The sequence below is a fragment of the Anguilla anguilla genome, chromosome 16 (assembly GCF_013347855.1).
Source record: "Anguilla anguilla isolate fAngAng1 chromosome 16, fAngAng1.pri, whole genome shotgun sequence".
In the NCBI taxonomy this organism is placed as follows: domain Eukaryota; kingdom Metazoa; phylum Chordata; class Actinopteri; order Anguilliformes; family Anguillidae; genus Anguilla; species Anguilla anguilla.
In genome coordinates, this window is record NC_049216.1 from 11,102,700 (window position 1) to 11,126,906 (window position 24,207).

Below are 24,207 nucleotides of genomic sequence, written 5' to 3' on the forward strand. Positions count from 1 at the left end.
CATGGGAGGACCTCAGCCAATAAGACGCTATGATTTACAGTCCCAGTGACTCTTTTCAGTCCGGGACACATAATAGTAAAAGGCTTAATTATTCCCCATAATGACTTGTCATTTCGGTTACACCCGCGGTGTGAAATTCCATTATTGGTTCCAGCAGACAGGGGCGCAGTGGCCGGGTCTCTCCCTAAAGGTCATTAGAGGTGACGTATCACACTTCCGCTGTGAGACGGTAGCGCAGGCTCGCCCGTCTGTCAGAGAATCCCGCCAATGCGGTTCCCATGGAGACGACCACCAGCGCGCAGGCTCTGGACTATTGGCCAGCTGCTTACTGCCCTGAGGTTAAGCAGCGAGTGAGATTTCTGCTTAAATATCTTTTTTGTTTTCAATATAATTACACAATGCATTTTAAAATAGAATTTACATATATCACTTTTTCTGTTTTCTACTGCTATTCATCCCAGAATTAATGTTAAACCTGGTACTTATTGTAGCATGTACCCAAAATATGACTTCACAGATTCTGATGATGAATAAATTTTTCCACATTTGCATAATTTTAGTTGTAAATGTTCTTGGTTTTAACTTGGCATAATGCATGCATATCAATTGCGATTTACTAAAAGTAATATTTTAGTCCTTTTAATTATTTCTAATAACTAATAATTATTAATTTAATTTCACTCTTCAGTATGTCAGTAACACCCTTGCAACCAAAGCAACTTTAAGATGCTTCTTTCCTTTTCAATGATTTAAAAATACGTATTTGTTATGTGTATGACTGTAGGAATGATATTTTTCTCATCAAATTACAGCACCCTTGCTAATCAGGATCAGCAGTGCTGAATCAATTGTGAGAAAGTATATTTTCCTTTGACGCAGACAATATTACTCCTATCACTAATTTTAACGATTTTATTATACATTTCTAAACATTTTAAAATTATAAATGTGCAAAGGAAAGCTGAGATTTCACAGCAATTTGGAATTTGCACAGAGAAGGCTGCAGCTGTGGGTGTTTTATTTTGCTTCACAGATATGTTTAATTAAGTTCCAAGCCATTGTACACTTTTGCAGAGATAAATGAAACCCTCATTCACCAGTGAATATGGTACAGTATGATGTGGTATAGTATGACGCTAGCCACTCAGTGAATGAGAGACTTCTGTGGAACAGATTACTACTGTGGCAGAAAGAGCACAAACAGAATAAGGCCAAAACAAAAATGTGTTTGTCGTTTTTGGACAGGGGTAAAAAATCACACCTCTCTTTTTTGGGACAGCCACTTTCCCAGGCAGTGGGACAGAGGAGAGCAGTGCACCCACCCCCTCTACCCCTTCACCACGCCCCCCCTCCCGACCCCAAACAGGGGCTGGGAGAGCCTGCAGAGGTGTCACTTCACACCTCCCGTCCCGGATAAAAACCAGGCCCATCCCGAAGCAGGCACACACCTCCCCTGACTCTCCGACAGACAGCATGGATGTCTCCTCTCCCTATTTCAGCTACGGCGACTGCGCTCGGTACCCCTGGAACGCCAGCAGCTCCGACTCCGAGTTCTACAGCCAGTCCTCCCCGGACGCCCCCTCCCCGGCCTGCTCCGCCGACCTCAGCCTGCCGCCATCCCCCCAAGCCTGGGGTCCCGGGCCGGGCGCTCGGTCCACGCCCCAGGGGGCCCCCCGGCCCTCCGTCTCCCCATCGTCGGGCGAGGAGGGCGCCCCCGCCGGCAGGGGCAAGAGGAGGGGGCGCAGGGCGAAGAACCCCAGCAAGCAGCGTCAGAGCGCCAGCGAGAAGGAGAAGCTGAGGATGAGGGACCTGACCAAGGCCCTGCACCACCTGCGCACCTTCCTCCCGCCCTCCGTGGCCCCCGCGGGCCAGACGCTCACCAAGATCGAGACCCTGCGCCTGGCCATCCGCTACATCGCCCACCTGTCCGACCAGCTGGGGCTCGGGGAGCAGGCCCCGTCCCGCAGGGGCGACCCCTCCGCCTGCGGGGGCCGAACCGAGGACCCGGCGGGGTTCTGCCAGCGCGGCTCCGCCCCGGGATTTTGGGGGCACCCCGAGCAGGGGCAGGGACGGGGACAGGGCGCGGGAGGGTATCAGCGCACCCCCATGCCCGCGTGCCCCGCACAGAACCCCGGAGCACAACGTAGCCGATTCGCCGCCGCGCTGGAGGTGTCTCTTCAGGATGAGCTCCTAAACTCCAGCCTGGACTCTCTACTGCAGTCACCATCGTGCACAGAGACGGCACCGTCCTATCAGGTATGTGGCAAGATCATTTCACCTTTCCTTTTTAACAATGAGTGAGAATTACCACCACGATCAATAGTAACAGTTCATATTCGATGTGCTGGAATTTGAATTAGGAGTGAGTTTATTACCTTCTTGGTTCGGTTTTTCATTTACACTTCAATTACTCAAATAAAACCCACTAGAGTTTAAAAAATTAGTCCTTGTTTTTGAATAAAGCAGACACTGATGTTGAAGCTAAGTACATCACCAATTATGTATAAAACATTTCTGCTTCGAATCTCAGATTTTCAAACCAGACTGTGAAGTGTGCCTGTGTTCTTGACTGTGTAAAATCTATCAGGACAGAGTACTAAAAGTCTCTCTTTCTCTCCCTCATCACAGATGTACAGCAGGGACCTGTCCTCTCAGATCATCCCTCAAGAGTTCTGGGTTTGAGAAGATTCCTTCACCATGAAAAGACCCTCATCTCTTTTATGTTCTCAGACTCTCATATCTATTTGTACAGTATTTAAATACAACTGAAACAGCTTATGACGCAATTTAATTTAATTTATTTAAACTCAAAATAATATATTTTTATGCTAATGTTATGATGTAAATACTGAAAATTGTATGTGTACTATTTATAATAAAAATGTCTTTTTTTAAATCTGTGATTTTTTTATGTGAATTTCTGGTATCTAATTTTCATTTTGATAAGAATGCACACTTTATCAAAGACATATATTTCAAGGGTCTGTTTTTAATACATTAACACTTTTTTTGTTTGTTTTTGTGGAAAACATTTATCATTCTTTTGAAATGCATTTTCTAAACATATATTCATATTGCTATTAATAATTAATACATCGTATTATTAACTAAAATATTGACAATAATAACATCACAGTCAAGCTGCCAGTAGCCTAAACTGACCCTGAAACTTAGAGATATAGTTTAACGATTGAGTCACCGTAACATAACAGAGCCGAGTAGATTATATACAAGTAGATTAGCATAAATGTACAAAATTCACCAACAAAAAATAGATATTTATAGTATTATGCTATATTATGCTATATTTATAGTATTATGTGCTATTAAACTGGAATGCCCAGAAATGCCTTCAGAAAACAGCGAAACAAGTGTTATGCGAACGTCATCCATGGCGATTCTGTCGCCACAAATAAACTTTAGTTGAACAATCTGATGATTTCTTTCTTTTCTTTTTTTTTAATCAGATGACTTCTGATGACATCTACACCTGTTTCAAAGTTAAAAACAGCACCCTCTGTCGGTCAGGACAAGGCATAAACATGTTGACCCTACATATTAATTTGCATTGTAATTAGCCCAGTCCTCCGTTTGATAAAAAGATTAGCATCTACTTACTAATTGACAGATGAAAGGTTTAAGTTTAAGAGTCTTGGTGATAAATAGTAAATTACACACGGTTGTACATAACTGTATTTACTTTAGAAAATAAAAATAGCACACTGTTAGATAACATTTTGCATTCAATATGTAGCCATTTTTTTAATGTTAAAAAATTTAGCCCGCTTATTTACTTATTTGATAAGGACAATGCACAGACAGATTCTTTCGCTGTCCGATAATTCCTTTCAATCGAATTGTCTCTGTCACCTGTTGTCATGTGCAGATGAAAACAATACTGACAACAGAATTTAAGGCTTCAGTAATTGCTTCAGTGGGCATGTCAGTCATAAACAATTACGGACCGAAGTTAAAACGCAGACAATCATTATAATTCGTAAAGTCATTCTTCAAAAATTGAATTAACATTCTTTAAATTATACATGTACAAGCTATCCTATACATATTAAAAATGTAACAAATAAAGCAGAATAAAAAACTGCAAATAAGTAGATGTATTAAATTTATATTATTCCCATTAAATGTGCCTTAGTACATGAATATGTACGTAGCCTACGCATGGATGATGCATAAAATATATAACTCCAGAGCGTTAAAATCGGCAAAATTGGTGGTACTCAGATTAAATATTCAGTCCACCAAGAGAGATGTCGTTAGCGCTGATTCCTGTCCTTAGGCTGGCTTCATTGATTTTACCCGTCTTTATTACCCTGCTACTGGGATGGACCAAGGATCTCTCTCGCCCCAAACAGAACTCAGCAGCAACAGTAGGCTAGCGTCTTATCGAACCCACACAAAGGAAACATCGCCCCCTTCGCAGATATAACTCCGGTTGAACGGAGACTGCTTCTTCACGCCTGGCCATCTGGCAAGGGACTTGTCTCCGTGCACGTTTTTAGTAAAGCCATTAAAAGCATCAGATCGAAATCTTTTTATTTCAAACGGTGTTTTATTCCAATTGCAAATCACCCTTTTAAGCAAACACAGACAGAAACAAATTGGAACATGTTGTTGCCGGTAGCATTTTCACTTTTAAAACCTATTGCAGACTAACAGGGCACGAATCAGTTGTATTATTTTATATATTTTTTTCTTTATTAGCTTTATTTACTTTATTCTTTATTTACTGTTTCTTATGTTTAAAATGTTATTATCATAGCTAAATACACAGGCTAATGCATGCTGGGCAGGCACCAAGAGGAAAAGTAAAGTTCGCATAAATAATGACTAATAAAGGTCAATCAATCAATCAGCCAGTCAATAAATCAATCGGAACTCATCTTAACCCTATGATGCTTATGGGAATGCAGGCTACTATGATGGGTTTAGGCATATCGTGTGTATGCTGCTGTTTTGGCAGAAGTCTAATGTCAGCGCCCACGTTATCTGTTTCGGACGCCCCTGTCAAGTGGTTTCCTATGAAAACTCACAGCCAAAGATCTGTCCGGGGGATGAGTTTGAGACGCTCATGAGAAATAAATGTTTTACTTAAAGGAGATTACCCGCAGTAATGGAGGTCACGGTGACTTGCTAATGAACCTTTGATCACCGAGACGCAAACATAAGTTAAGAACACTTAAGTCCAAATGATACCTTTATCTCCACTAAGTAGTGACACGCGGGTGTAAACTTGGTCGGTTTCTTACCCAAGCGAGTCCAACGAAGTGTTGAATATACAGAGGAAAAAGCTCACGTTTGTGTGAAGAACATTCGAGTCCACTTAGCATTTCAGAGAGGAAACGAACAACTCGCAAGACAGTTTCGCGGCAGATGAAACGCTGCGAACAAGCTCAAGTTTGGTCTGTAACAAAAATGTAGATTTAAGCTTGCATGCAGTGTTTCATGCTTACTTTAAAACATTTAAAAAATAAACACATCTCCCCAATTTTTTTTTTTGTTATTCAGTGCCATCTATCATAATGTTTTATACCTTTATTTAACCAGGAAGTCTCGTTGATATCTTTCTTTCAGGAGAGACTTGGCCAAGGTAGCAACCAACACAGTGTCAATATAAAACAATTCGATACACATAACATAGTCACATGCAGTAGAACATACGGTTAAAAAGAAAGATCACAAATGAAGTCTGGATACTATATTTTCAACACACAAACATTTACGTGTGTTTTTTATGGTGTTTCTAAAAGCACCCATATATATGAAACAGTCTAATTTGAGCTCCTCCTGTAATTCGTAACAAGACCATGGCACATAATAGCTAAAAGCACTTTAACCACGAGCTGATAAAGCACTAGGGATAATGAAAAGCAACCAACTGGATGATCGTATGAAAGAACATGGAGATAAACAGGGAGCCTAAAACGGCCTTATAAATAATAACATTGACGTCTTTGGGTGGGAGTGGATAAATATGTCCAACCCACAAATTTAAACAAAATGCATTTGCGAGGGAGAGATTCTGTATGTGTAATAAAATGCAAAGAGTCATGATAAACCGAATCAAGCTTCCCAAAGAGAGAGGAGGCTGCATAGTGCATACATGTACAAAATGTCACCATAGTCTAACACTGGTAGAAAAGTAGCTTCAACAAGTTTCTTCTTGCCATTAAACGTAACATGATTTATTCCTAAAGCAAAAGCCAAGCTTTACTTTAAGCTTTGTTAAATTTGAGATAGGCATGGTATAGAAAAGCTTGTCATATATCCATAGATCCAAATACCTTTTAGAATGCATACTTTAAATGGGATTACCATCATCTGCAAACATGCTAAATTCATCAATGACTGAGAATGAACCTTCGAAAAAACCATGAACCATGAACAAAATGATAACACTCCCCAAATGACCACACAAGAACAAAACCACTCAAAGGGCACAATGGGATGTATTGGAGAGGTCATATCTTGATGATACTGAAATGCTTTCAGTCATATATATCATTTTTCACACATAAAATATCTTTTTAGTTGATACTTTTTTGCAGAATTAGACACAGCCAACCAAGCTGTCACTTGAGGTGAGGAAAATAAATTAGGAAATTAATTAATCATCAATCATCATCAAACAAATCAGTCATCAGCACAGGCTGATGAGTAGAACCTTGACTCTCCATGACAGGGTCACTTTTAACCCTAAACTCTCAGACTACCTGAAGAACCTTACAATCAGCGAACTGCAGTGGTTTGTCTCCATGGCACGGTTTCCAAATAAAACTTTGGTCTGGCTTATATGTCATGAGAACCCATCAACTTCCTTGGTCATTATGGCTCATTCTACACTGCTGACGTGTCCGTGTTTGTGTGCACACTTGTGTGTATGTGCGTGTGTGTGCCTGTTTGTGTGTATGTGTGAGAATGTGTGTGCGCATGCATGCACATGTGTGCGTGTGTGTGAGAGAATGTGCATGTGTGTGTGTGTGTGTGCATGCACATGTGTGTGAGAGAGAATGTGCGTGCATGCACACGTGTGTGTGTGCGTGTGAGAGAGAGAATGTGCATGTGTGTGCGTGTGTGTGTGAGAGAGAATATGCGTGTGTGCGTGAGTGTGTGTGTTTTTTTGTATGTGTGTGTCTGAAGGTGTATGCAAATGAATGTGTGTGTGTAAGAGAAAGCCAGTGCACTAGAGGTGAAGCCCGGGACCCTGGCGCAGCCCTGAAGCCTAGAGGTGTGGGTCCTGGGTCAGCGAGTCGTGGCTGGGGCTGCTGGGGAGGTTACGGTCCCAGGATTACACCTCCGCTAGCGACAGGGGTAAAATATCACACTCTCTTCCATGGGAACATCACCCGCTGGCCTGTTCCACAGCATCGCAACATCACGAGCCCAGCACTAGGAAAGGCGGACACATCATCTAACAGCACCACAACCAAAATAACACAAGATCGTTTTAATTTGAATAAATTCAATTTCTCATGATAATGCATATGAGCCAGAGGGCTCTGAATAGGCCAAGGTCCATGATGCTAAAACCGACGCCATTTCCCGTGGAATAGGATTTCATTTGTTCCAAGCTTATTCATGCTTACATTGATTTATTAATACTTTAGTTTTATTATCTAATTATAATTTGTTCCTATAAAAGTATGTCAGCTAGAAATTCATATTTATCTACTGAGTACTTTCATAATGTACACAGTAAAATGTCTAGTGTTACTTCCACTCTGTTCATAAGAGTCCAGTAGGGACCCTGTGCACACTGCAAGAGTTAATTTAACCCTGAACATTTTACAGAGTACAACCTGTATCATAAAGTAAAAGAAGAACAAAATATTGGCACAAAAATGTATATTACCTCATCAGTCCAGTAAATTACTAACCATGCATAAAATATAATTAGTTATTGAAGCGTACCTGCTAATTAGTTAATTAATTAGTATAATAAGCTAATTAGTCTCCTGTTTAAAATTTATGGAGGCAGCCTGTCAGATTCCTTTTACTAATGCAAAATCAGATGATGTTGAGCAAATAAATATTTAATTATGAAAAAAGTGCTTCTATTAAAAAGAATGGACATTGGATGTCAGCTGATCAGCAAAATCATGGCAATACTTGAATATTTCAAATTCCAGCTGAACTTTACACAGCTCGTATGTGTGCCATGTTTAATATATATATATATATATATATATAGTTTTAAATCACATTCTGATGGACAAGTTTTATTCAATGTCTGCATTATTATCAGCCAGTGAGACATGTAACATGAGAGTCACATCTACACCTAATGGGGCTTCTCCAAAGTTCAGGCCACTGGTTCTCAGGCCAGCACCAGGGCTGGGGCCCCTTATCCAAACACTGCGGAGGTGTGAATGCTTTGCACCTTACAGCTGGCACACTTCAGCTGCAGGCAAGCGATTCTGGGGACCCCCGTGCATGAGCAATGCATGACGTCTAGGTTGGGAAAATATTGATACTCTGAAGAACTTCTCCCATGCGAGGATCTCAAGTGGTTGGAATCTGAAATTAAGTTTCTGGGAATGATTTTAATAAGAACTAGAATTATACTCTCCACAATATTTGACATGGCAGGCTGATCCTGGCAAGGACGTCTAAGAAAAATAATTTTAAAATTCCATGTTCAATTTTTTAATGAAAATTTTCCAGTGTCATCCTAAAGATAAGGATCCTAAGGATAAATACTAGCCCACTTGACATACACACTTAAATGTTTGCATAATGAGAAACAGTTTTGGTCTTGAAAAGTAAAATTATATTTTAGATTGGAACCATTATCTTTTGTTATTGAACTGCCCAACTACCAGTCCTTCATGATCTGTCCCATTCAAACTGAGAATATGGAACCTGCCTTCTCCCACACTGTCCTTTTTTTCTAACTGACACCTCAAGCCTGTGTCTAGGGCTGAGGGAGTTCCCAGAGACCCCCTGGGTCTGGTGTGAGCTCTCCTCCGGGGCTTTGAAGTCCCTCTGCGAGGTGCCAAATCACACCTCTCCTTCTAGGATAAAGGGAGGGAGCGGAGCAGGCCTTGCTCAATGTTCACCACGACCACCAGAGCACACAGAACCTTCCAGAAGCCTGTTGTCACTGCATCTCATCTCACCATGGACCACGTTCTCTCTCAGCTCCTACTCAGCGCAGAACAGCAGCAGTGGGGGTGCGAGGCTCCTCTGGAGCAAGTCAGCCCGAGCTCGGACCCTGGCTACTACAGCTCCTGCAGCGTCTCGGACACTGGCTACAGCGGGGTCTGCCAGAATTCGGACACTGGCTACAGCGGGGTCTGCCAGAATTCGGACTCTGTCTACTACAACGCCTGCTTGAGCTCGGACCCCGGCTACAACAGCGCCTGTGGAAGCGTCTCACCAGCCTGCTCCGTCGACTCCGGCTACCTTTCCCCCCCGCCCCTGCAGTGGGGAGCCGCGGACCGCTCGCCCCTGCCTGGCCCCGTCCCCATGGCGACAGTGCCAGCGGCAGCGCACCCGAGCCCGGCCCGGCCGGGCAGGAGGTCCCGCTCCAAACACCCGGGGAGGAAGCGTCAGAGCGCCAGCGAGCGGGAGAAGCTGAGGATGAGGGACCTGGCCAAGGCCCTGCACCACCTGCGCACCTTCCTCCCGCCCTCCGTGGCCCCTGCCGGACAGACGCTCACCAAGATCGACACCCTGCGCCTGGCCTCCCGCTACATCGCCCACCTGTCGGCCCAGCTGGAGGAGGACCGGGTCCAGGGAGGCCCGGCGGACTCCTCCCCGCCCCTCCCCGGTGCACAGGACCACCTCCAGACCTCCTTCCAGCCTTCCGTGCTGTCAGAATCTCTGCCTTCAGTTCCGCTTGGCTTCCCCCACGCCAGCGACCACCTCAGCCCCCTGCCGTCCTATCAGGTATGTTTACGCTGCTCGCATTTAATCAGAGCACATGCGCTCAGCTTGCATAGTGTTCTACTTTGACTACACTTTTAACTAATGTCCTTTCACCAAAACCTACTGCGTTTCCTGATTGAATTATTCATCCAGTTTACCGGTTCAAGTGTTGCTTGCACACATACAGTACTTCTATCCCTATTATATAGTTTGAGATTGCGCTCCAGTCATAATGTACTATTGGCAAACTTGCGGTCTGAGATAATGTTGAACTTGGCTTACCATTTTTCTTTTTTGTTTTCCTTTTCCTGTAGAATCCCTTGGGTGACTTCTGCTTCACCGACGTTTCATCAGAATGCTTCTGGATTCCGGAGATTTCTCACACTCTCTACGGAAAATGATGATCATGAGCATCAAGAGACTTATTCAGACTTTCAGCATTGAACTATTTATACATATTCACAGGATTCCTGGAACGCTGGAGAATTATATGCAAAATCTGAACATTATTTATGTATTTATTAGCCAATTTGTACTTGTAAAAAGAGATATATGTATATATACTGTATATTTATATGAAGGAGAATAAAAGCATTTTTATAAAGATATCACATCTCGTATTCTTATAAAAAGCATCATCCAATTACTGTTGCACTTTAAATCCTAGCATGTTCACTTGGTTCAAAATATCCACAAAAGTGGTGGGCAAGACTTTCAAGCATCAGTAGTCATAGCTTGCTGAAAAGTAGCTTCTGCAAAATTCATGTTTTGTATGCCACTCAACATTTACTGAATGATTTTTTCAGATATTTAATGCTTATTAAAGTCTTTAAATGTCTGTTTTGATATATATGATGGCATATATATACATGCTATCAAAGATCTTTAACTGGTTGTGTTAAACCTAACCAATAATAACTATAATGAATTTAGATGGATTGGTGGGGGAATGACATGGGTCTGATTTTAGGTGTGTTAAATCTCTCATTGACGGAAGGAAGTGTTAATTAGAAGCGTCACATGAACTCTACAGGGTACAGAGGAAGTCCCCCTGCAGAGACAGACACCAGGTGGGCGGGCTATAAAGATAACTGACACTTCAAACTCTCTTTGATTTGGACCTGAACAAACAAATGGTGAACGTTCTCTCTGCGAGAGGTCTCATTAGATAGGAAGCCTCCCCATGCACACAAGTTAGTAATGTGCCATAGAGAAAAACACATTCACTCTTATTGTAGGACATATTAATACGCATATACAGTACAGCCAAATAAATAAGAAAAGCCTCCAATAAAAACATGACATGATTTAATTGGCTAAAGATTAAATTGGCTAAATTCTTTCCCTCTTCATCTAAGCTAATGTGTGGTGAGTGTTCTGGCACAAAATGGCTGCCGTGCATCACCCAGGTGGGTGCTACACATTGGTGGTGGGTGAGGCGAGTTCCCACTCATCACTGTAAAGAACTTTGAGCATTCGGTGAAGTGCTATATAAATGCAATGATTCATTCATTCATGACATTAAAATGAATGCTTAGAGGGCAGTGCTATATACAGTATAGCACAGTTGTGAGGTGGTAAAGGAGCTGAATGCATAACCAAAAGGGTTGCAGGATCAAATCCTAGGTGATGGTACTACCATCGTACCCTTTTCCTAACTGCAGAAAAGCGCTGCATGCAGACAGCGGTGGGTGCACAGCGTAAAAAGCCCTTCTCTTGTCTGGAAGCTGGCAGCAGTGAAGCCGTAATTGTATCTGTGGTGGAGGTGACAGCAGCCCAGCTGTCTGAGGACCCTGCTTCTCAGACTCTGGAGTGACCAAGTCTCACACTTAGCCTGGGAAAGAATTTCCAGTTCACGCCTCCTCACAGACACGCACCTGTGCGCTCCTGTCCTGTAGATCTTGCCAAAGTTTGAAGCCGTCAGTAGCGTGCAAAATTTCCACATATATATATATATATATATAGGAGAATTGTAAAGTTTACATGTTTATTTTCAGACCCCCCCCCCCCCCCCCCCCCCCACATCTCGTTTGTGATTCTTGTATGAATGAAGGTTCTTTTATACTGGAAACTGTGTGAAAAAGCAGTTTTTTAAGTACGTTATTTTAAGTGCATTTCTACTTAACAAATCACTCAAGTGCACCAAAGTTCTCATCGGTTTTTCTGCATATTTTCAAATAAAATATTCTAGAATTACATTTATATTACATTTCAATTAACTTATGACATTACATTAATGCCTGGAATAGCTTACCAAAGACACTAAGCAGACGAAACAGTGAATCTAGAATTGAAAAATTTCACCATTCAACATTCTTATTTTTGAACAAATCACTAGACACAAAACACCATTCAACTTCATTCAGCCTAAACGAAAACATATAAATTCAATACCTTTAGTCAAAATTTGTTTTATCCAAATCATTGTTTTCAATAATCGGCACATCGGGTGAATATAGTGCTTACATTTGTAAAGACCTAGAATTGAGGTAAATTCCATTTTAATTCTGTCCATGCATACACTGAAAAATGACCATAATATGCTGATTATGTTTAAGTTCAATTGGGTATAAATTCATTTTTTTCAATTTTATGAATTGGCTGGAGCTGGAAATGAAGAAACCAAACACTGGGTAGCACAACACAATCATTTCTCAGTTTCTAAAAAATAATAAATTAGCTGATAGGAATAGCACTTCCTTTTTATCATAGAACACATTCCTGAAATGTAAAATTTAAATGTGTAAATATAATTTTGTTTTTGGACAGAACATTCATGATATTAACTTAGACAGTGGAAGTCAAGACAATGCACTGCAAAGATATTAACACAAAGAAAGTGGTTTGAGAGAAATTTGTCACAATAAATAAAAAGTAAAACATTGAGAACGAATGGCACACCATCCATATTAAAATCAACCCAGAAATATTGCTTTAAAAAATACATTTGTAATCGCTCTCTATTCTCAGAAGTTTTCCTTTGGTTTTGCTTCATTTTCAAACCACTCCTTCACTTGCTTCTGATTGGCTGACAGCCATTTGATGTTGGCTTTTGTTCTCTCGATGGACTGCTCCAGGGCCACTGTGCCTGACCCAAACCCACCCTGGGCATTGTCTTCCTGGAACTTTTGCAGCTGTGACATCACAGGAAATAATCCAATACAAAAATATTTATACAAATTTCATAGTATATAACACAATGATTTTACTTATTCAGAACAAGGTATTAGGCTGTGACGACATCAAAGGGAGGCATATCTTTATGAATCTAAAAGGCCTTTCTGATGAGAGGCATTTCTAACTTTTTCATCTGTATGTATTCAGAGTTTGTACTTTGGTTTTTGGTTAGCACAGTTAGCCTGTATGCACTAGTGCTTTAGCGATGTTGCCTCTATGCTCATTGGTTTGAATGCTATTAGCAAGCATTCAAAGGCATAGTTGCTCATGTTAATCAGACAAATGCACAAATGTTACTCCTGCACTGCAATTCACCCTGGATTAGACTGCCTGCTAAATTAATGTAATGATCCCTGTTTTCAGAAAAGCCTGTGATGTGGCCACTTTTGTAAGTGTACAGCACAGGTGTGCTAAAATATCTGGCTGTTGCTTCTGTGCAATTGTGCATATTCTGTGTGATGTCATGAGTTTCACTTTGTCACTATTTTTGGGCACGTGCCAGTAGGAAATGCTGTGTGTCAAACATCTGCATGTTTGTTAACTGCTGTATCCATCCAAAATACCACATGGCGATGATATGTTTACTGTACCTGTTTCAGCTCAAATTCTGTTGAAAACCGCTTAGTCACTCCACTGATAAGTTCTGCGAAAGAGAAAGAACTGGCTCCATACCTACAAGACGCAAGAGCAAAATATTAGAGTATATTTGGGAGAGCGCAGCATATACAGTATGTATGTATGAAAGAATGTACGTTACAGATTTACAGATGAAAATTCTCAAATGAGATCATTCGTGGTCACAAGAGATGTACAGAAATGGAATATACTTAAAATATATAAATATGCACACACACACACACAAACAAACACACAGAGAAATTTAATTGCATTGTCTCACTATCTTCTTGCCCTTTTAGATATTGCAATATATTTCTTTTAAAACATACAACACCGGGAAATATATTTATCATTATAGTTTCATAAAGCCCACATATTAACAGTATATTGCCGTATATTCCATCTCCCTAATGGAGGTTATGGGCCACAGAGCAGCAGACAACTCACTCTGTGAATATGTAGTCCCATCTCGATCTGACAAAGTCCCAGGCCAAAGGCTGGCCCACCACATTGCTGGCGATGTACACGATGGTAGAGGTGGCGTCCTGCTTCCTAATTTTAGTTGGGTCCAGGGTGTACTCCAGGTACCTGGAATGAACGAAAGATTTCATTTAGTGGGAAGAATTGAAAAATAGAGTGAAAAGTAGGAGTGTGAACATCCCACTTTCTATCTGTCATTTAACTGTCTGTAAAAATGACTGTAGGGTGGGCTGTGGGCATGCCATCCAGGGTTCTTTAGTGTACACGCTCAGCGACTTCCCAGTGGATGTGGAGGGGAAGGGGGGGGAGGGGTAAACTGCCAATTACAGAGACTGTGAAGAAAAAATGGAGGGGTGCTACCTTTCCTTGATTCAGCTGCAAGAAAGGTACAGAGAATACTGAAAATACTTAAACACAGGTTAGGGGCTATTTGTCTTAAGTTATTTCTGTGCCCCCTTCTCCCTCCCCAAACATGTGACTTGCCTTAGGTAGGTTCTGTCCCAAACTGACCTGTTGAGCAGCCAGGGCTCTTTGGTGCAGGCCAGAGCGGACCTCAGCTTCTCTGCCTCGGAGGCCATAGAGGCGCTCAGGAACATCTCCCAGCCAAAGTCCCACTCGGCCACGCCCCCGGCAGCGATGGCGCTGCAGTAAACCGTCGTCCTCAGGTTGGGGTGGATCCTGAAACACACGGAGCCGTCAGCGGCGCCTTTATCTGGACCGCCGCATTTCCGCGTGCATCAGAACACCTTGTGTCGTGTTGGGGAAAGGTAGCTACTGTACTAGCTTCAGTCACTTGGGTGTTTTTGTGGGGAAAACGTTAAAGAAAGGTAGCTGCTGTACTAGCTCGTAGCTGAGTCACTGCACTGTGAAGCCTTAGCTATGTAATTAGCCGGCTAATCAGTGAGCATCGGCGGGAACTAATCTGGCCGCATCCTTTAAGGGGTTTTGAGGGTTTAAGTCAGCCAGGGTTTCTCTTGCTATGTTTACATTCATTCTTCCCGGCGATACATCAGGGAGCCACTGTTACTTGTCTTTGTCAGTGATGCACCTCTCCTACGACTGCCAAAATCCATGCCCACAGTGCCTAAAATACCCGCTGGCTCACACTAGGGTTCAATGGAGGAGCACACGCCCTCCTGCTGCAGAGCTCCTTGCTCGGGATGCAGGTGGAGCCATCACTCCATGGGACGCAATCCCAGCCGAAACATCCTCACAACGTTGGGGCCAAGTAGTGGCCATTTTATAACATTGACAAAACATTCCAGTAACATTATGAGAACATTTTGTGTTAGTTGGGAATCAGTGACTCCAAACTGGTGAGCGAATCAAACAGGGAAAAGATTGTTGCAGAATAAGGTGCAGGAAGCTGGTAGACTCACGGGTTAATGTCTGGCTTCTTCATCCACTCGTTGAACCATCCTGTGGTCAACTCCTCACAGCCTTCCACTCCAGTCCTACAGGCCATCCTGATGGCATTGACCTGGTTATACCTGGGGACACAGGGAAAGCCAGAGGGACTGAGCTCCACCAAAGGGTTTACCATTAAAGGCACCAAAAAGCCATCAGCTGAACATGCAGATGTGCTCATAAGCACATCTAGCCTTTAATTACTCACTGGTCAGTGTGACCCTCAGGTACTTTGGTCCAGTTGGAAGTAATTTGCTTGAAGTATTCAAAAAGAGGTCCCACTTTATTCTTGAGATAAGCCTGCAAAAAAAGCAATATTAAAGCAGCTGTCATTTTGATTCATTATTAGCGTTCTTGCTAATGTTCAGCAGGATGTGACTGATTGCATCATTAAATAAATGTCCAAAGCACATGAGTGTCATTTTCTAAAGTTTTTTATATTGCACTTTTGCACAGCACCATATACCCAGTTATAACAACCCTTTGTTGCCATACCTGTGAACTGACATAATGTTACCCGTTTAAAAATAACTCTAAATCAAAATGGCCAAAAGTATGTGGACACCTAACATCCAACATCTCATCCAAAACTAAGGGCATTAATATGGAGTTGGCCTACCCTTTGCTGCTATAACAACCTCCACCCTTCCCGGGAAGGCTTTATACTAGATGTTGGAGCATTGCTGCAGGGATTTGCTTCCATTCAGCCAGAAGAGCATTAGTGAGGTCAGGCACTGATTGGGCAACAAGGTAATGGCAAAAGCACTGTAATTGGTTCAAAGTCGTGAGCGACTGATAGCTCGTGGTAGCTCCACCTATTTTTGGGGCTCATTAAGCTTCCCATCCCTGCTGAACCCCGCCGACCCCCAGGTTTCCCGTTCAACGTAGCCGAACCTGCATTGGTCCGTGGACCTCGGTGCGGTCGAACATGAGGAAGTAGTAGTCCAGGTTGTCGAGGGCCGACTCCCACGGCATGTAGTCTCTTTCCTCAGAGAGGTACTTGGTTGTGCTCAGAGCTAATGTGGTGTTGACCATTTTTGCCCTTTAAAGGGAAATAAATAAAAAAAACACGATTTATATAATCTCCAATCATTTCCTGAGAAGAGAAACAATGTGGTCGGAAGAATCTCTCACCTTGCCAGATTGAAAGCGTCGTCCACCAGCTGGGCCCTGTTAATGACTGGAATGACCTGCATAAAAGAGAGCGGTGCAAAATATCATAAACTGCTGCAGAGAAACAAAAAAAAAATATTTATGTGTGTGCAGAAATGTGGAAACATTGACTGCCGTAAGGATGTGTACAGTGTAAACAGTGACTAAAATATTGGAAAATTTGGGTACAATTTAAGTTAGAGGGTTTTTTTTTTTTGGAAGGATTTAAATTTTAAAAGAATTATGAAAAAAACATATTTTAATTCCAGTGTGCAAATCTTATACTTCATATGAATTGTGATTTGTCCCCCCTCATCACTTCTGGGGACGATCGCAAGCCATTTCAAATGAACACGGTAGCAAACTTTGGAGCGGATGTCTTGGCAGCTGCTGGGAAATACTGGGCTAAAATTGTGATAAAAGGCCTAGTCTGTGCTATACTAGGTGAGGAAATGATATAGCATGGTAAATGGTAAATGGACTGTATTTATATAGCGCTTTTATCCAAAGCGCTTTACAATTGATGCCTATCATTCGCCAGAGCAGTTAGGGGTTAGGTGTCTTGCTCAAGGACACTTCGACATGCCCAGGGCAGGGTTTGAACCGGCAACCCTCCGACTGCCAGACAATCGGTCTTACCTCCTGAGCTATGTCGCCCCACACATATAGATATACCAGGTTATACTAAAATGATACAGCACACAAACTCATATGTATACACCAGGTTATACTGAAATGGGAAAGCACACCCTTATGCAGGTTTTCATCTCCTGGATATACTGAAATGATAAAGCAGATCCTTACACAGGTGTACCTGGTGGTTGCTGTTCAGCTGAGTGAGGAGGCGGTTCCAGTTCTCAAGGTCGTAGTTAACCCTGTAGTACCCGGTGACATTGAGGTTGGCTAGAACCCATTCAGCTCCAGCTGCAGTCATGTTCTTGTTAGCAGCTGTAGGAATGTTAATCAAATGCAGAAGCTATGAAACAATAATTACGGGCTTAACTGACTCATGGACACAAAACTCAAAACTCTGAGAGAATATTGTTTCAAACAATTTCCGTTCTGTTTCCATACCTCTATCGGTCAGCAGCCAAAACTGGTCTTGGGCCGCTCCTGACTTCATCCATCTGACGGGTATGTACCACTCATAACTGGGGCCAGAAATGGTTACAGTTACCACATCATCTCCAGTCCAGATTCGAAATATAAATTTCTGTTTTGGCAATCGGTTGGCTCAATGTTTCAACAAATCAAGCAATTTCCATTGGCAGAACATAATAATCATGAAAAAATAATCATGACCAGAAAAGTTTGTGCCATTACAATCACAAGACCACAATGATTTCTGTTGCCATTACGGGCTCAAACAACCAATCACACATTGTGATTCCGCATATGCAAATTTGCAGCCAGTCCGCCCCACTGAGATTGACAGGTCCGAGACGTACTTGTACTCAGACGGCCTGTCCGGAGCCGACTCGGGGTCCAGGAGGAAGTGCTGCTGGGATACCTCCCCGGTCGCAGTGTTGATTGTGACCACAGGGAAGCCCATTTGCAGAACCCAGCGGTTCATGATTTCATGCACAGTGTCGGGCAGGGGCGTGTTGGTCTCTACCACCGCCTAGCAACGAAAAAACGCAACAGCCAATCAACCGTGTCACCACAATCAAGACCGAAGAGGCATCCCGTGGTAAAGTAATCGGTCGCATTAAGCTGCCACTAGAGGGCAGAAAATCCACATTATTGTATACCAGTTGGCTCAGTGTGAGGTAACTGCATAATTTCTGCACCCTAAACACAAACAACAGGGAGTACACAATGTCCTTTGCACCACTGCTGTGTCCCTTACATCAGGGGTTCCCAAACTCTGGCTTGGGACCCCCTGGTGGGTCATGTGATCACTGATACACTTTCCATTCACAGTCATATCAGTCAAATTTAAAACTGCACCTGCTGGGCACAGTGCACATACAGGTGTTCTGACATCCATGCTTGAACGTATGACAGTCAGCAATAGAGGGTGGGTCATACAAAACGTCTTCCTTCCACAGGGAGCTGTCTGCGGGTTTTGTGGGGGTAACTTCATGTTTAATACAGGGTGAAAGGAGACTTACTCTCTGAAGGTGATCCCAGAGGTCTGTTCCCACAGTGTTGCTGTAAGCAAAGTCTTTCAGGTAGGTCTACGGAGAAAAACAGAATGGGAAACCTCAGAATTTAAAAGAATTTGAATTTGAAACTGTTCATTTGACCACTCGTGCTTTCACATCAATACCAACATTTTATAGCTGTTTCTCTAAACCAGCGGTAGCCAACCCTGTACCTGTAGATCTACCGTCCTGTAGGTTGTATCCAGAGGTGGGTAACCCGGCTTCAAAGAGTAAAAAGACTGACCATGTATTTGCTCCACCACCATGCACTAAACCAGCTGATTACAATACTTAGGTCTCCTATCATGCTGAAGAGTTATGCTAATTAGAGTCAGCTGGTTTAGTGCATGGTGGTGGAGCAAATACATGGTCTGTCTTTTTACTCTTTGAAGCCGGGTTACCCACCTCTGGTTGTATCTAAGATCCTAAGAAAGCGCACCGCATTCAACAGCAAGAGATTTTGTTGAGGTGCTAATTTGTAGTGCCAAATTAGGGTTGAAATGAAAACCTACAGGATGACAGATCTCCAGGAATAGGGTTGGTTACCACTGTTCTAAACAGATACAACACATGTATTTAAAAATGTTTTGAATACACACATACATCTACACATGAAAACATGACTATGAACATACAGGCACTAACCCTAACACCCAACAACATACATACTTGCACACACACAAGCACACCGGCCTATACACACACAATCACAAACACACGGCAGGTTTGTCACTCTGACTCACGCTGAGTCCTTTGACGAAGACGTCTTCTGTGAGGAATTCTGAAAGCATCCTCAGTACTGATGCTCCCTGCGGAGAGAAAACCCACAATCCTTCACTCTCGCTGCTCTTCCTGTTCAGAATTCTCCACCTCACAATACATAGAATTTTGTACAGTAGCCGATAATTTGGTCTGTAGGTTATTCCACTGTTGCTATGACAGGATATTGTATAAAGATGTGCTTCAGCTAATCAAATTTACATTAAAAAACTGCATTGAATTACAATTATAAAAAAAGATGCTGATATTTAAAGAAGTATTACAAGTTTTCAACCCTGCAGTGGTTACCACAGCTTGCTGCAGTGCAAACTTTCAGGAAGTTTTTTAAGCAGAATATCACTATAAAAAAATATGTTTTATAAATGTATTACCTTTTCAGGTTATTAAGCAGGATATTACTGTAAAGAAGTCATTTTTAAAACATGAAACCTTGATTTAAGTGTCAGTTAAGCATGTTTAGTGAGCTAAAGAGGACCAGATAAGTTCCCGCACTCAGGTAATATCGAACTTCTCTTCTACACTGGCTTTAAACAAAACAGAGGGCAGTGTGTCGTACCTTACTGTAGGAAATGGCATCAAACAGCTCACTGATTTGCTCTGGCTTGTAGATCTCCTCCTCTTTGGAGGAGAGAGGGTGGGAGGAGGCCAGGGCGTCGATGGCGAACACCCTGTGCACGTCGTTCAGGACAATCAGCTCTTTCTGTGGAGGAGAGCGTAGAATCACAAACTGGGGACCATCTCACCTCACTGAACGCGTTTCAAATTAACCTCTAAATAAAACTTTGGTCTGTGAATCCATATTCCAGAATCCCTCGACCCACAGGGAATTATTTTACTCCACATATATAACAAATACTACTAAAGATTTATTTAGTAGCGTCCATGTGCTTCTACTACAAAGGTATAATGACTCATAGCCCGTCTGAATACTTACGATGTTCCAGGTGGGCTCTGCGTAGTCGGCTCCCAAGTACTCCACATAGGAGGCGAATCCCTCGTTCAGCCAGACCTCGTTCCACCACCTCAGCGTCACCAGGTTCCCGAACCACTGACAGGGTCACAAATAGCAAAGCGAGTGAAGAAAACTGGAACGAAACAAAATGGTGAAAAACGAATTGACCAATGGCCTCCATTTGCAGCTTACTTACCATGTGTGCCAGTTCATGTGCAATTATCGAGGCAGTCCTCTCCTTGTTTGCATTGGAGGACACGATGGGATCGTAGAGAAGGTTGGTCTCTCTGTAGGTGACTAGTCCCCAGTTCTCCATGGCTCCAAAATAGAAATCAGGCAGTGCAATCTGGTCTGAAATAGATATATATGCGCTTTTTTGTGAGAAAATGAGAATCTGGACTAGAGCCGTCAGTATTGAAATACAAGTCTTTTTTTATTATTTGTATTTCAATGGTTATCCTCCAGGGGTCCCCATAGGCACTCCAAAGGCACAGTCAAGTGACTAATTGTTCAACAGTTTCTAAGTGAGACATTTATAAAAAAACAATTTTTTGCTCTAATATGGGGAGAGTCAGGATGGGAAGTAAACATGGATGGAAGTTTAAATGCTACGAAAAGCATGATAAGACACCTGATTCTACTTAAAGTGTTAAGTGAAGACCATGATTAGTTAACTTTTTTGTGCAAGTTAAATGCTATATAACTGCTCTCATTTTTAACGTGGGCATTTCCCACCGCTTCTAACAAAACCTGACATCCCCTTGTACAACACTTGAAAATGCTGCAGCATGTCCACAGTAGAAAGTAATGAAAGTGAATTTAACACCTGATTGTCGCTTGTAGACATTGCTGTCAGTCATCGCCTCTGCTTATTTAGTGGCCATTACTCTATCAGCTTAGATTACAGAGGTCATGCAAATGGGATAATTGTCTGAGAAGGGACTTCACAAATAGGCTATCATGACCTCTAGTTGGCAGAGGACTGAAGTACCATGTGAGAAAACAGGGGGGGACAAACTGGTGGCCCTAATCTAGACCTATCGGTTGTGTGAGAAAGTGGGAAGTCCTACCTGATTTGGACAAGGGGTAGCTAACATTGTAGTAGCTTTCGAAGAACTTCAAGACCGGTCCGGTCACATTGAGGGCATAATCTCCATGTCCGTCTGCAATGGCTTTTTTACGAGCCCATATTCGAATCTGGACAAAAAAAATTCTTTAATAGCCTGGTGAAATCAACACGGATAAAGTTCACTCAAAAATATGTAATTGCATTCAGCAGCAAGAAAACTTGGTTCAGTTTTACAACTCTTGAAGATAAATGTGTGTTACTGAAAGTGTGATTGAATTCAATTTAATTATCGTGGCCAGCTCTGGGATTTCATAGGAGGTACATTTGTGAAATATATTCAACTAACATTTATCATGGGCAATTTGGGGATTGTATGTGTGTTTACGTGAAAGGGGAGTAACTTGTCTACAGTGTTTTTTCAGCTTTTTCTAATGAATTTTTAAGTTACAGAACATAGGAAAATAAATACCAGAACTTTGTCCTCCTCTGAGACAACAAAATCATAGTCACTGACGATAAGCGCCAACAGGTATGTGGACATTTTCTTGGTTGGTTCAAATCTGGTCTGTGTAACTGCAGTGCCATTGACGGTGGTGTTCACAGTGTCTATGGGAGAAAAGAGAGGGGGCAATGTTATATTTAAATAACTGCTCAGACTCAGAATAACAATGGGAATGGGCTACAGGCCAATGCACCTGCTTTCACTGGTTAATTTTTCTGTCTGTTTTTCACTTGTTCTATTAAAGTTTTATTGAAAGTGGGTTATGGCTCAGTCAAGGCCTTGACTTTGTTGGTAATATCCAATAAGACTGATCCAGGATCAGTTTCAGCTCTTGGAGTGGGGCACTCACCAACGTCCTTTCCATTGGAAAGAGCCACGGTGCCAGGCCGGTGGATGAGAGTGATGTGGAAGACGGCTTTCATCGCGGGCTCGTCGAAACACGGGAAGGTCTTCCTGGCGTGCGTGGGATGCATCTGGCTCGTGGCGACTACTCTGGGGAGTGAGTTTTACAGCAATTCACGTTAATCAGTGATGCCTGGCCAAAACAGTGAGCCATTCCAAAGTCCCCTTCTTCAGCAAACAAGTCTTTAAAGTAGGGGTGGAGGAAGATGCCACTATTTGTATTTGTGTCTGTATTTGTTCAACCAAAAAATTATTTGTATTTGTATTCAGATAAAAACCAGAAGTGGGCGTGGCTAAAACTGGAAGTGAGTGGGGTTTAACCCAAAGCTGTATAAAATGCCAAACATTCCAGATTTCCCAGAGCCATTCTGTTGTCCTGTAGGCCTGTGCCATGGTTTTGAACTCGGTGTAAGCTGTAACAGGTGACGTGAGATGAGGAGGGGTGTGACTTGAGCATGTTTGGGAATGCAGTAGACAAGTCGTGCGGCGGTTTTCTGCATTAACTGCTAAGGTCTAGGGCCTCAAGCAGGGAGAATGGAACTGCAATAGTCCAGGTATGAGAATGCAAAAACCTGGTCTAAGAGCTATATACTTACCTACCATAAGTTAAAATCATGCTGGGGCAGGTGACTTCTGTGTAATCTGCTCTTTATTGACTTTTACAGACTACATATCTTCACATGCTGTTGTTATAGTACAATACTGTGGGGAAAATACATGTTAACACTTCCTTATGGTAAAACATCAGTGGCAGTAATTATTTAATATGGGAAGAGGAAATTAGCTTGCCAAATGTTCAACAAACATAAAAAGCTGAGAAACATGTAAGAGCTGTTGTTTCCATGGACACAACAGCTCTTACGTGTAAAAGAATCTTAATCTTGAGTTATTGAATGCACAAGAAAATCTCGAAAGCAGCTCATATACGTTCACTTACTTTTTGACTCCATCCTCGTAATATTCACTCCTGTAAAAACCAGCAAGATCATCAGCCAGCTCTCCTCTGAATTGAGTCTGCAGCTCGTAGGACTTTCCCACTGTTAGTTTTCCATTCAGCTGAACCACAAGATACTGGGTCTGTTCCTGCAGCCAGGTCTTCGTAATGGCTGGAGAAGCTGACCCATCCACCGCGAGCAGCTTTGCAAGGAACCCATCGAACAAGGTCAGCTCCAGCTTGTTGGAGTGAATGAGGATCAGGTCCGTTTCCTTCACACATCTGAAGATCACGCTGGAATCCCCCGTAAACATGTACATGCCCTGTGCGTCTGGCTCAAGATGGGGCCACAGGGTCACGTTGTAGGTGTCGGGCATCAGGGAGTCAGGCAGCCGGTACCTGTGCCATGGATCATTGGGTGGAGCAGGTGAGGTTGGAACGATGGGAGGGGGCTTGACCGTGGTGGTCACCGGCTCGACTTCAACGTTCTTGGATTTCTCTTGAGCGTAGACGACCGACAAGGCAATGATGGTGGCCACAGCTCCTGCCCCCAGCACTATACCTACTACCCCCAGAGTCTTGCTGATATAAAAGCCTTTGGCCATCTCTGACAGGTAAGGAGTGAGAAGATCGATCTCGTGAATTTAGGGCTTTTTATTTAAGCTCTGTGCCGGCTCTCCACCCACCAGAGTTAATAGC

At 42.6% G+C, this 24,207-nt stretch overlaps 3 protein-coding genes across 3 annotated transcripts; 2 read left to right on the forward strand and 1 right to left on the reverse strand.

Moving 5' to 3' along the window:
- Positions 1-1,473: 1,473 nt before the first annotated feature.
- LOC118215563 (mesoderm posterior protein 1-like) lies at positions 1,474-2,682 on the forward strand. Its single transcript, XM_035396454.1, has 2 exons — positions 1,474-2,256; positions 2,629-2,682. The coding sequence occupies exons 1-2, from the start codon at positions 1,474-1,476 to the stop codon at positions 2,680-2,682; spliced, it is 837 nt and encodes a 278-aa protein (XP_035252345.1).
- A 5,705-nt stretch (positions 2,683-8,387) lies between these two features.
- On the forward strand, positions 8,388-10,289 carry LOC118215565 (mesoderm posterior protein 1-like). Its single transcript, XM_035396455.1, has 4 exons — positions 8,388-8,425; positions 8,999-9,028; positions 9,351-9,909; positions 10,203-10,289. Exons 1-4 carry the CDS (start codon positions 8,388-8,390, stop codon positions 10,287-10,289), a joined length of 714 nt encoding a protein of 237 aa, XP_035252346.1.
- Positions 10,290-12,283: 1,994 nt separating this feature from the next.
- Positions 12,284-24,196, reverse strand: LOC118215612 (aminopeptidase N-like). The gene is made up of 20 exons (XM_035396509.1): positions 23,512-24,196; positions 22,522-22,664; positions 22,140-22,276; positions 21,672-21,798; positions 20,798-20,952; positions 20,584-20,697; positions 20,206-20,349; positions 19,613-19,678; positions 18,837-18,902; positions 18,171-18,343; positions 17,797-17,873; positions 17,537-17,670; positions 16,705-16,760; positions 16,465-16,612; positions 15,779-15,870; positions 15,543-15,653; positions 14,674-14,841; positions 14,131-14,271; positions 13,656-13,737; positions 12,284-13,022 (listed from the first exon to the last, which is right to left on the reverse strand). Exons 1-20 carry the CDS (start codon positions 24,111-24,113, stop codon positions 12,855-12,857), a joined length of 2,904 nt encoding a protein of 967 aa, XP_035252400.1. The 5' UTR covers positions 24,114-24,196; the 3' UTR covers positions 12,284-12,854.
- Positions 24,197-24,207: the final 11 nt, after the last annotated feature.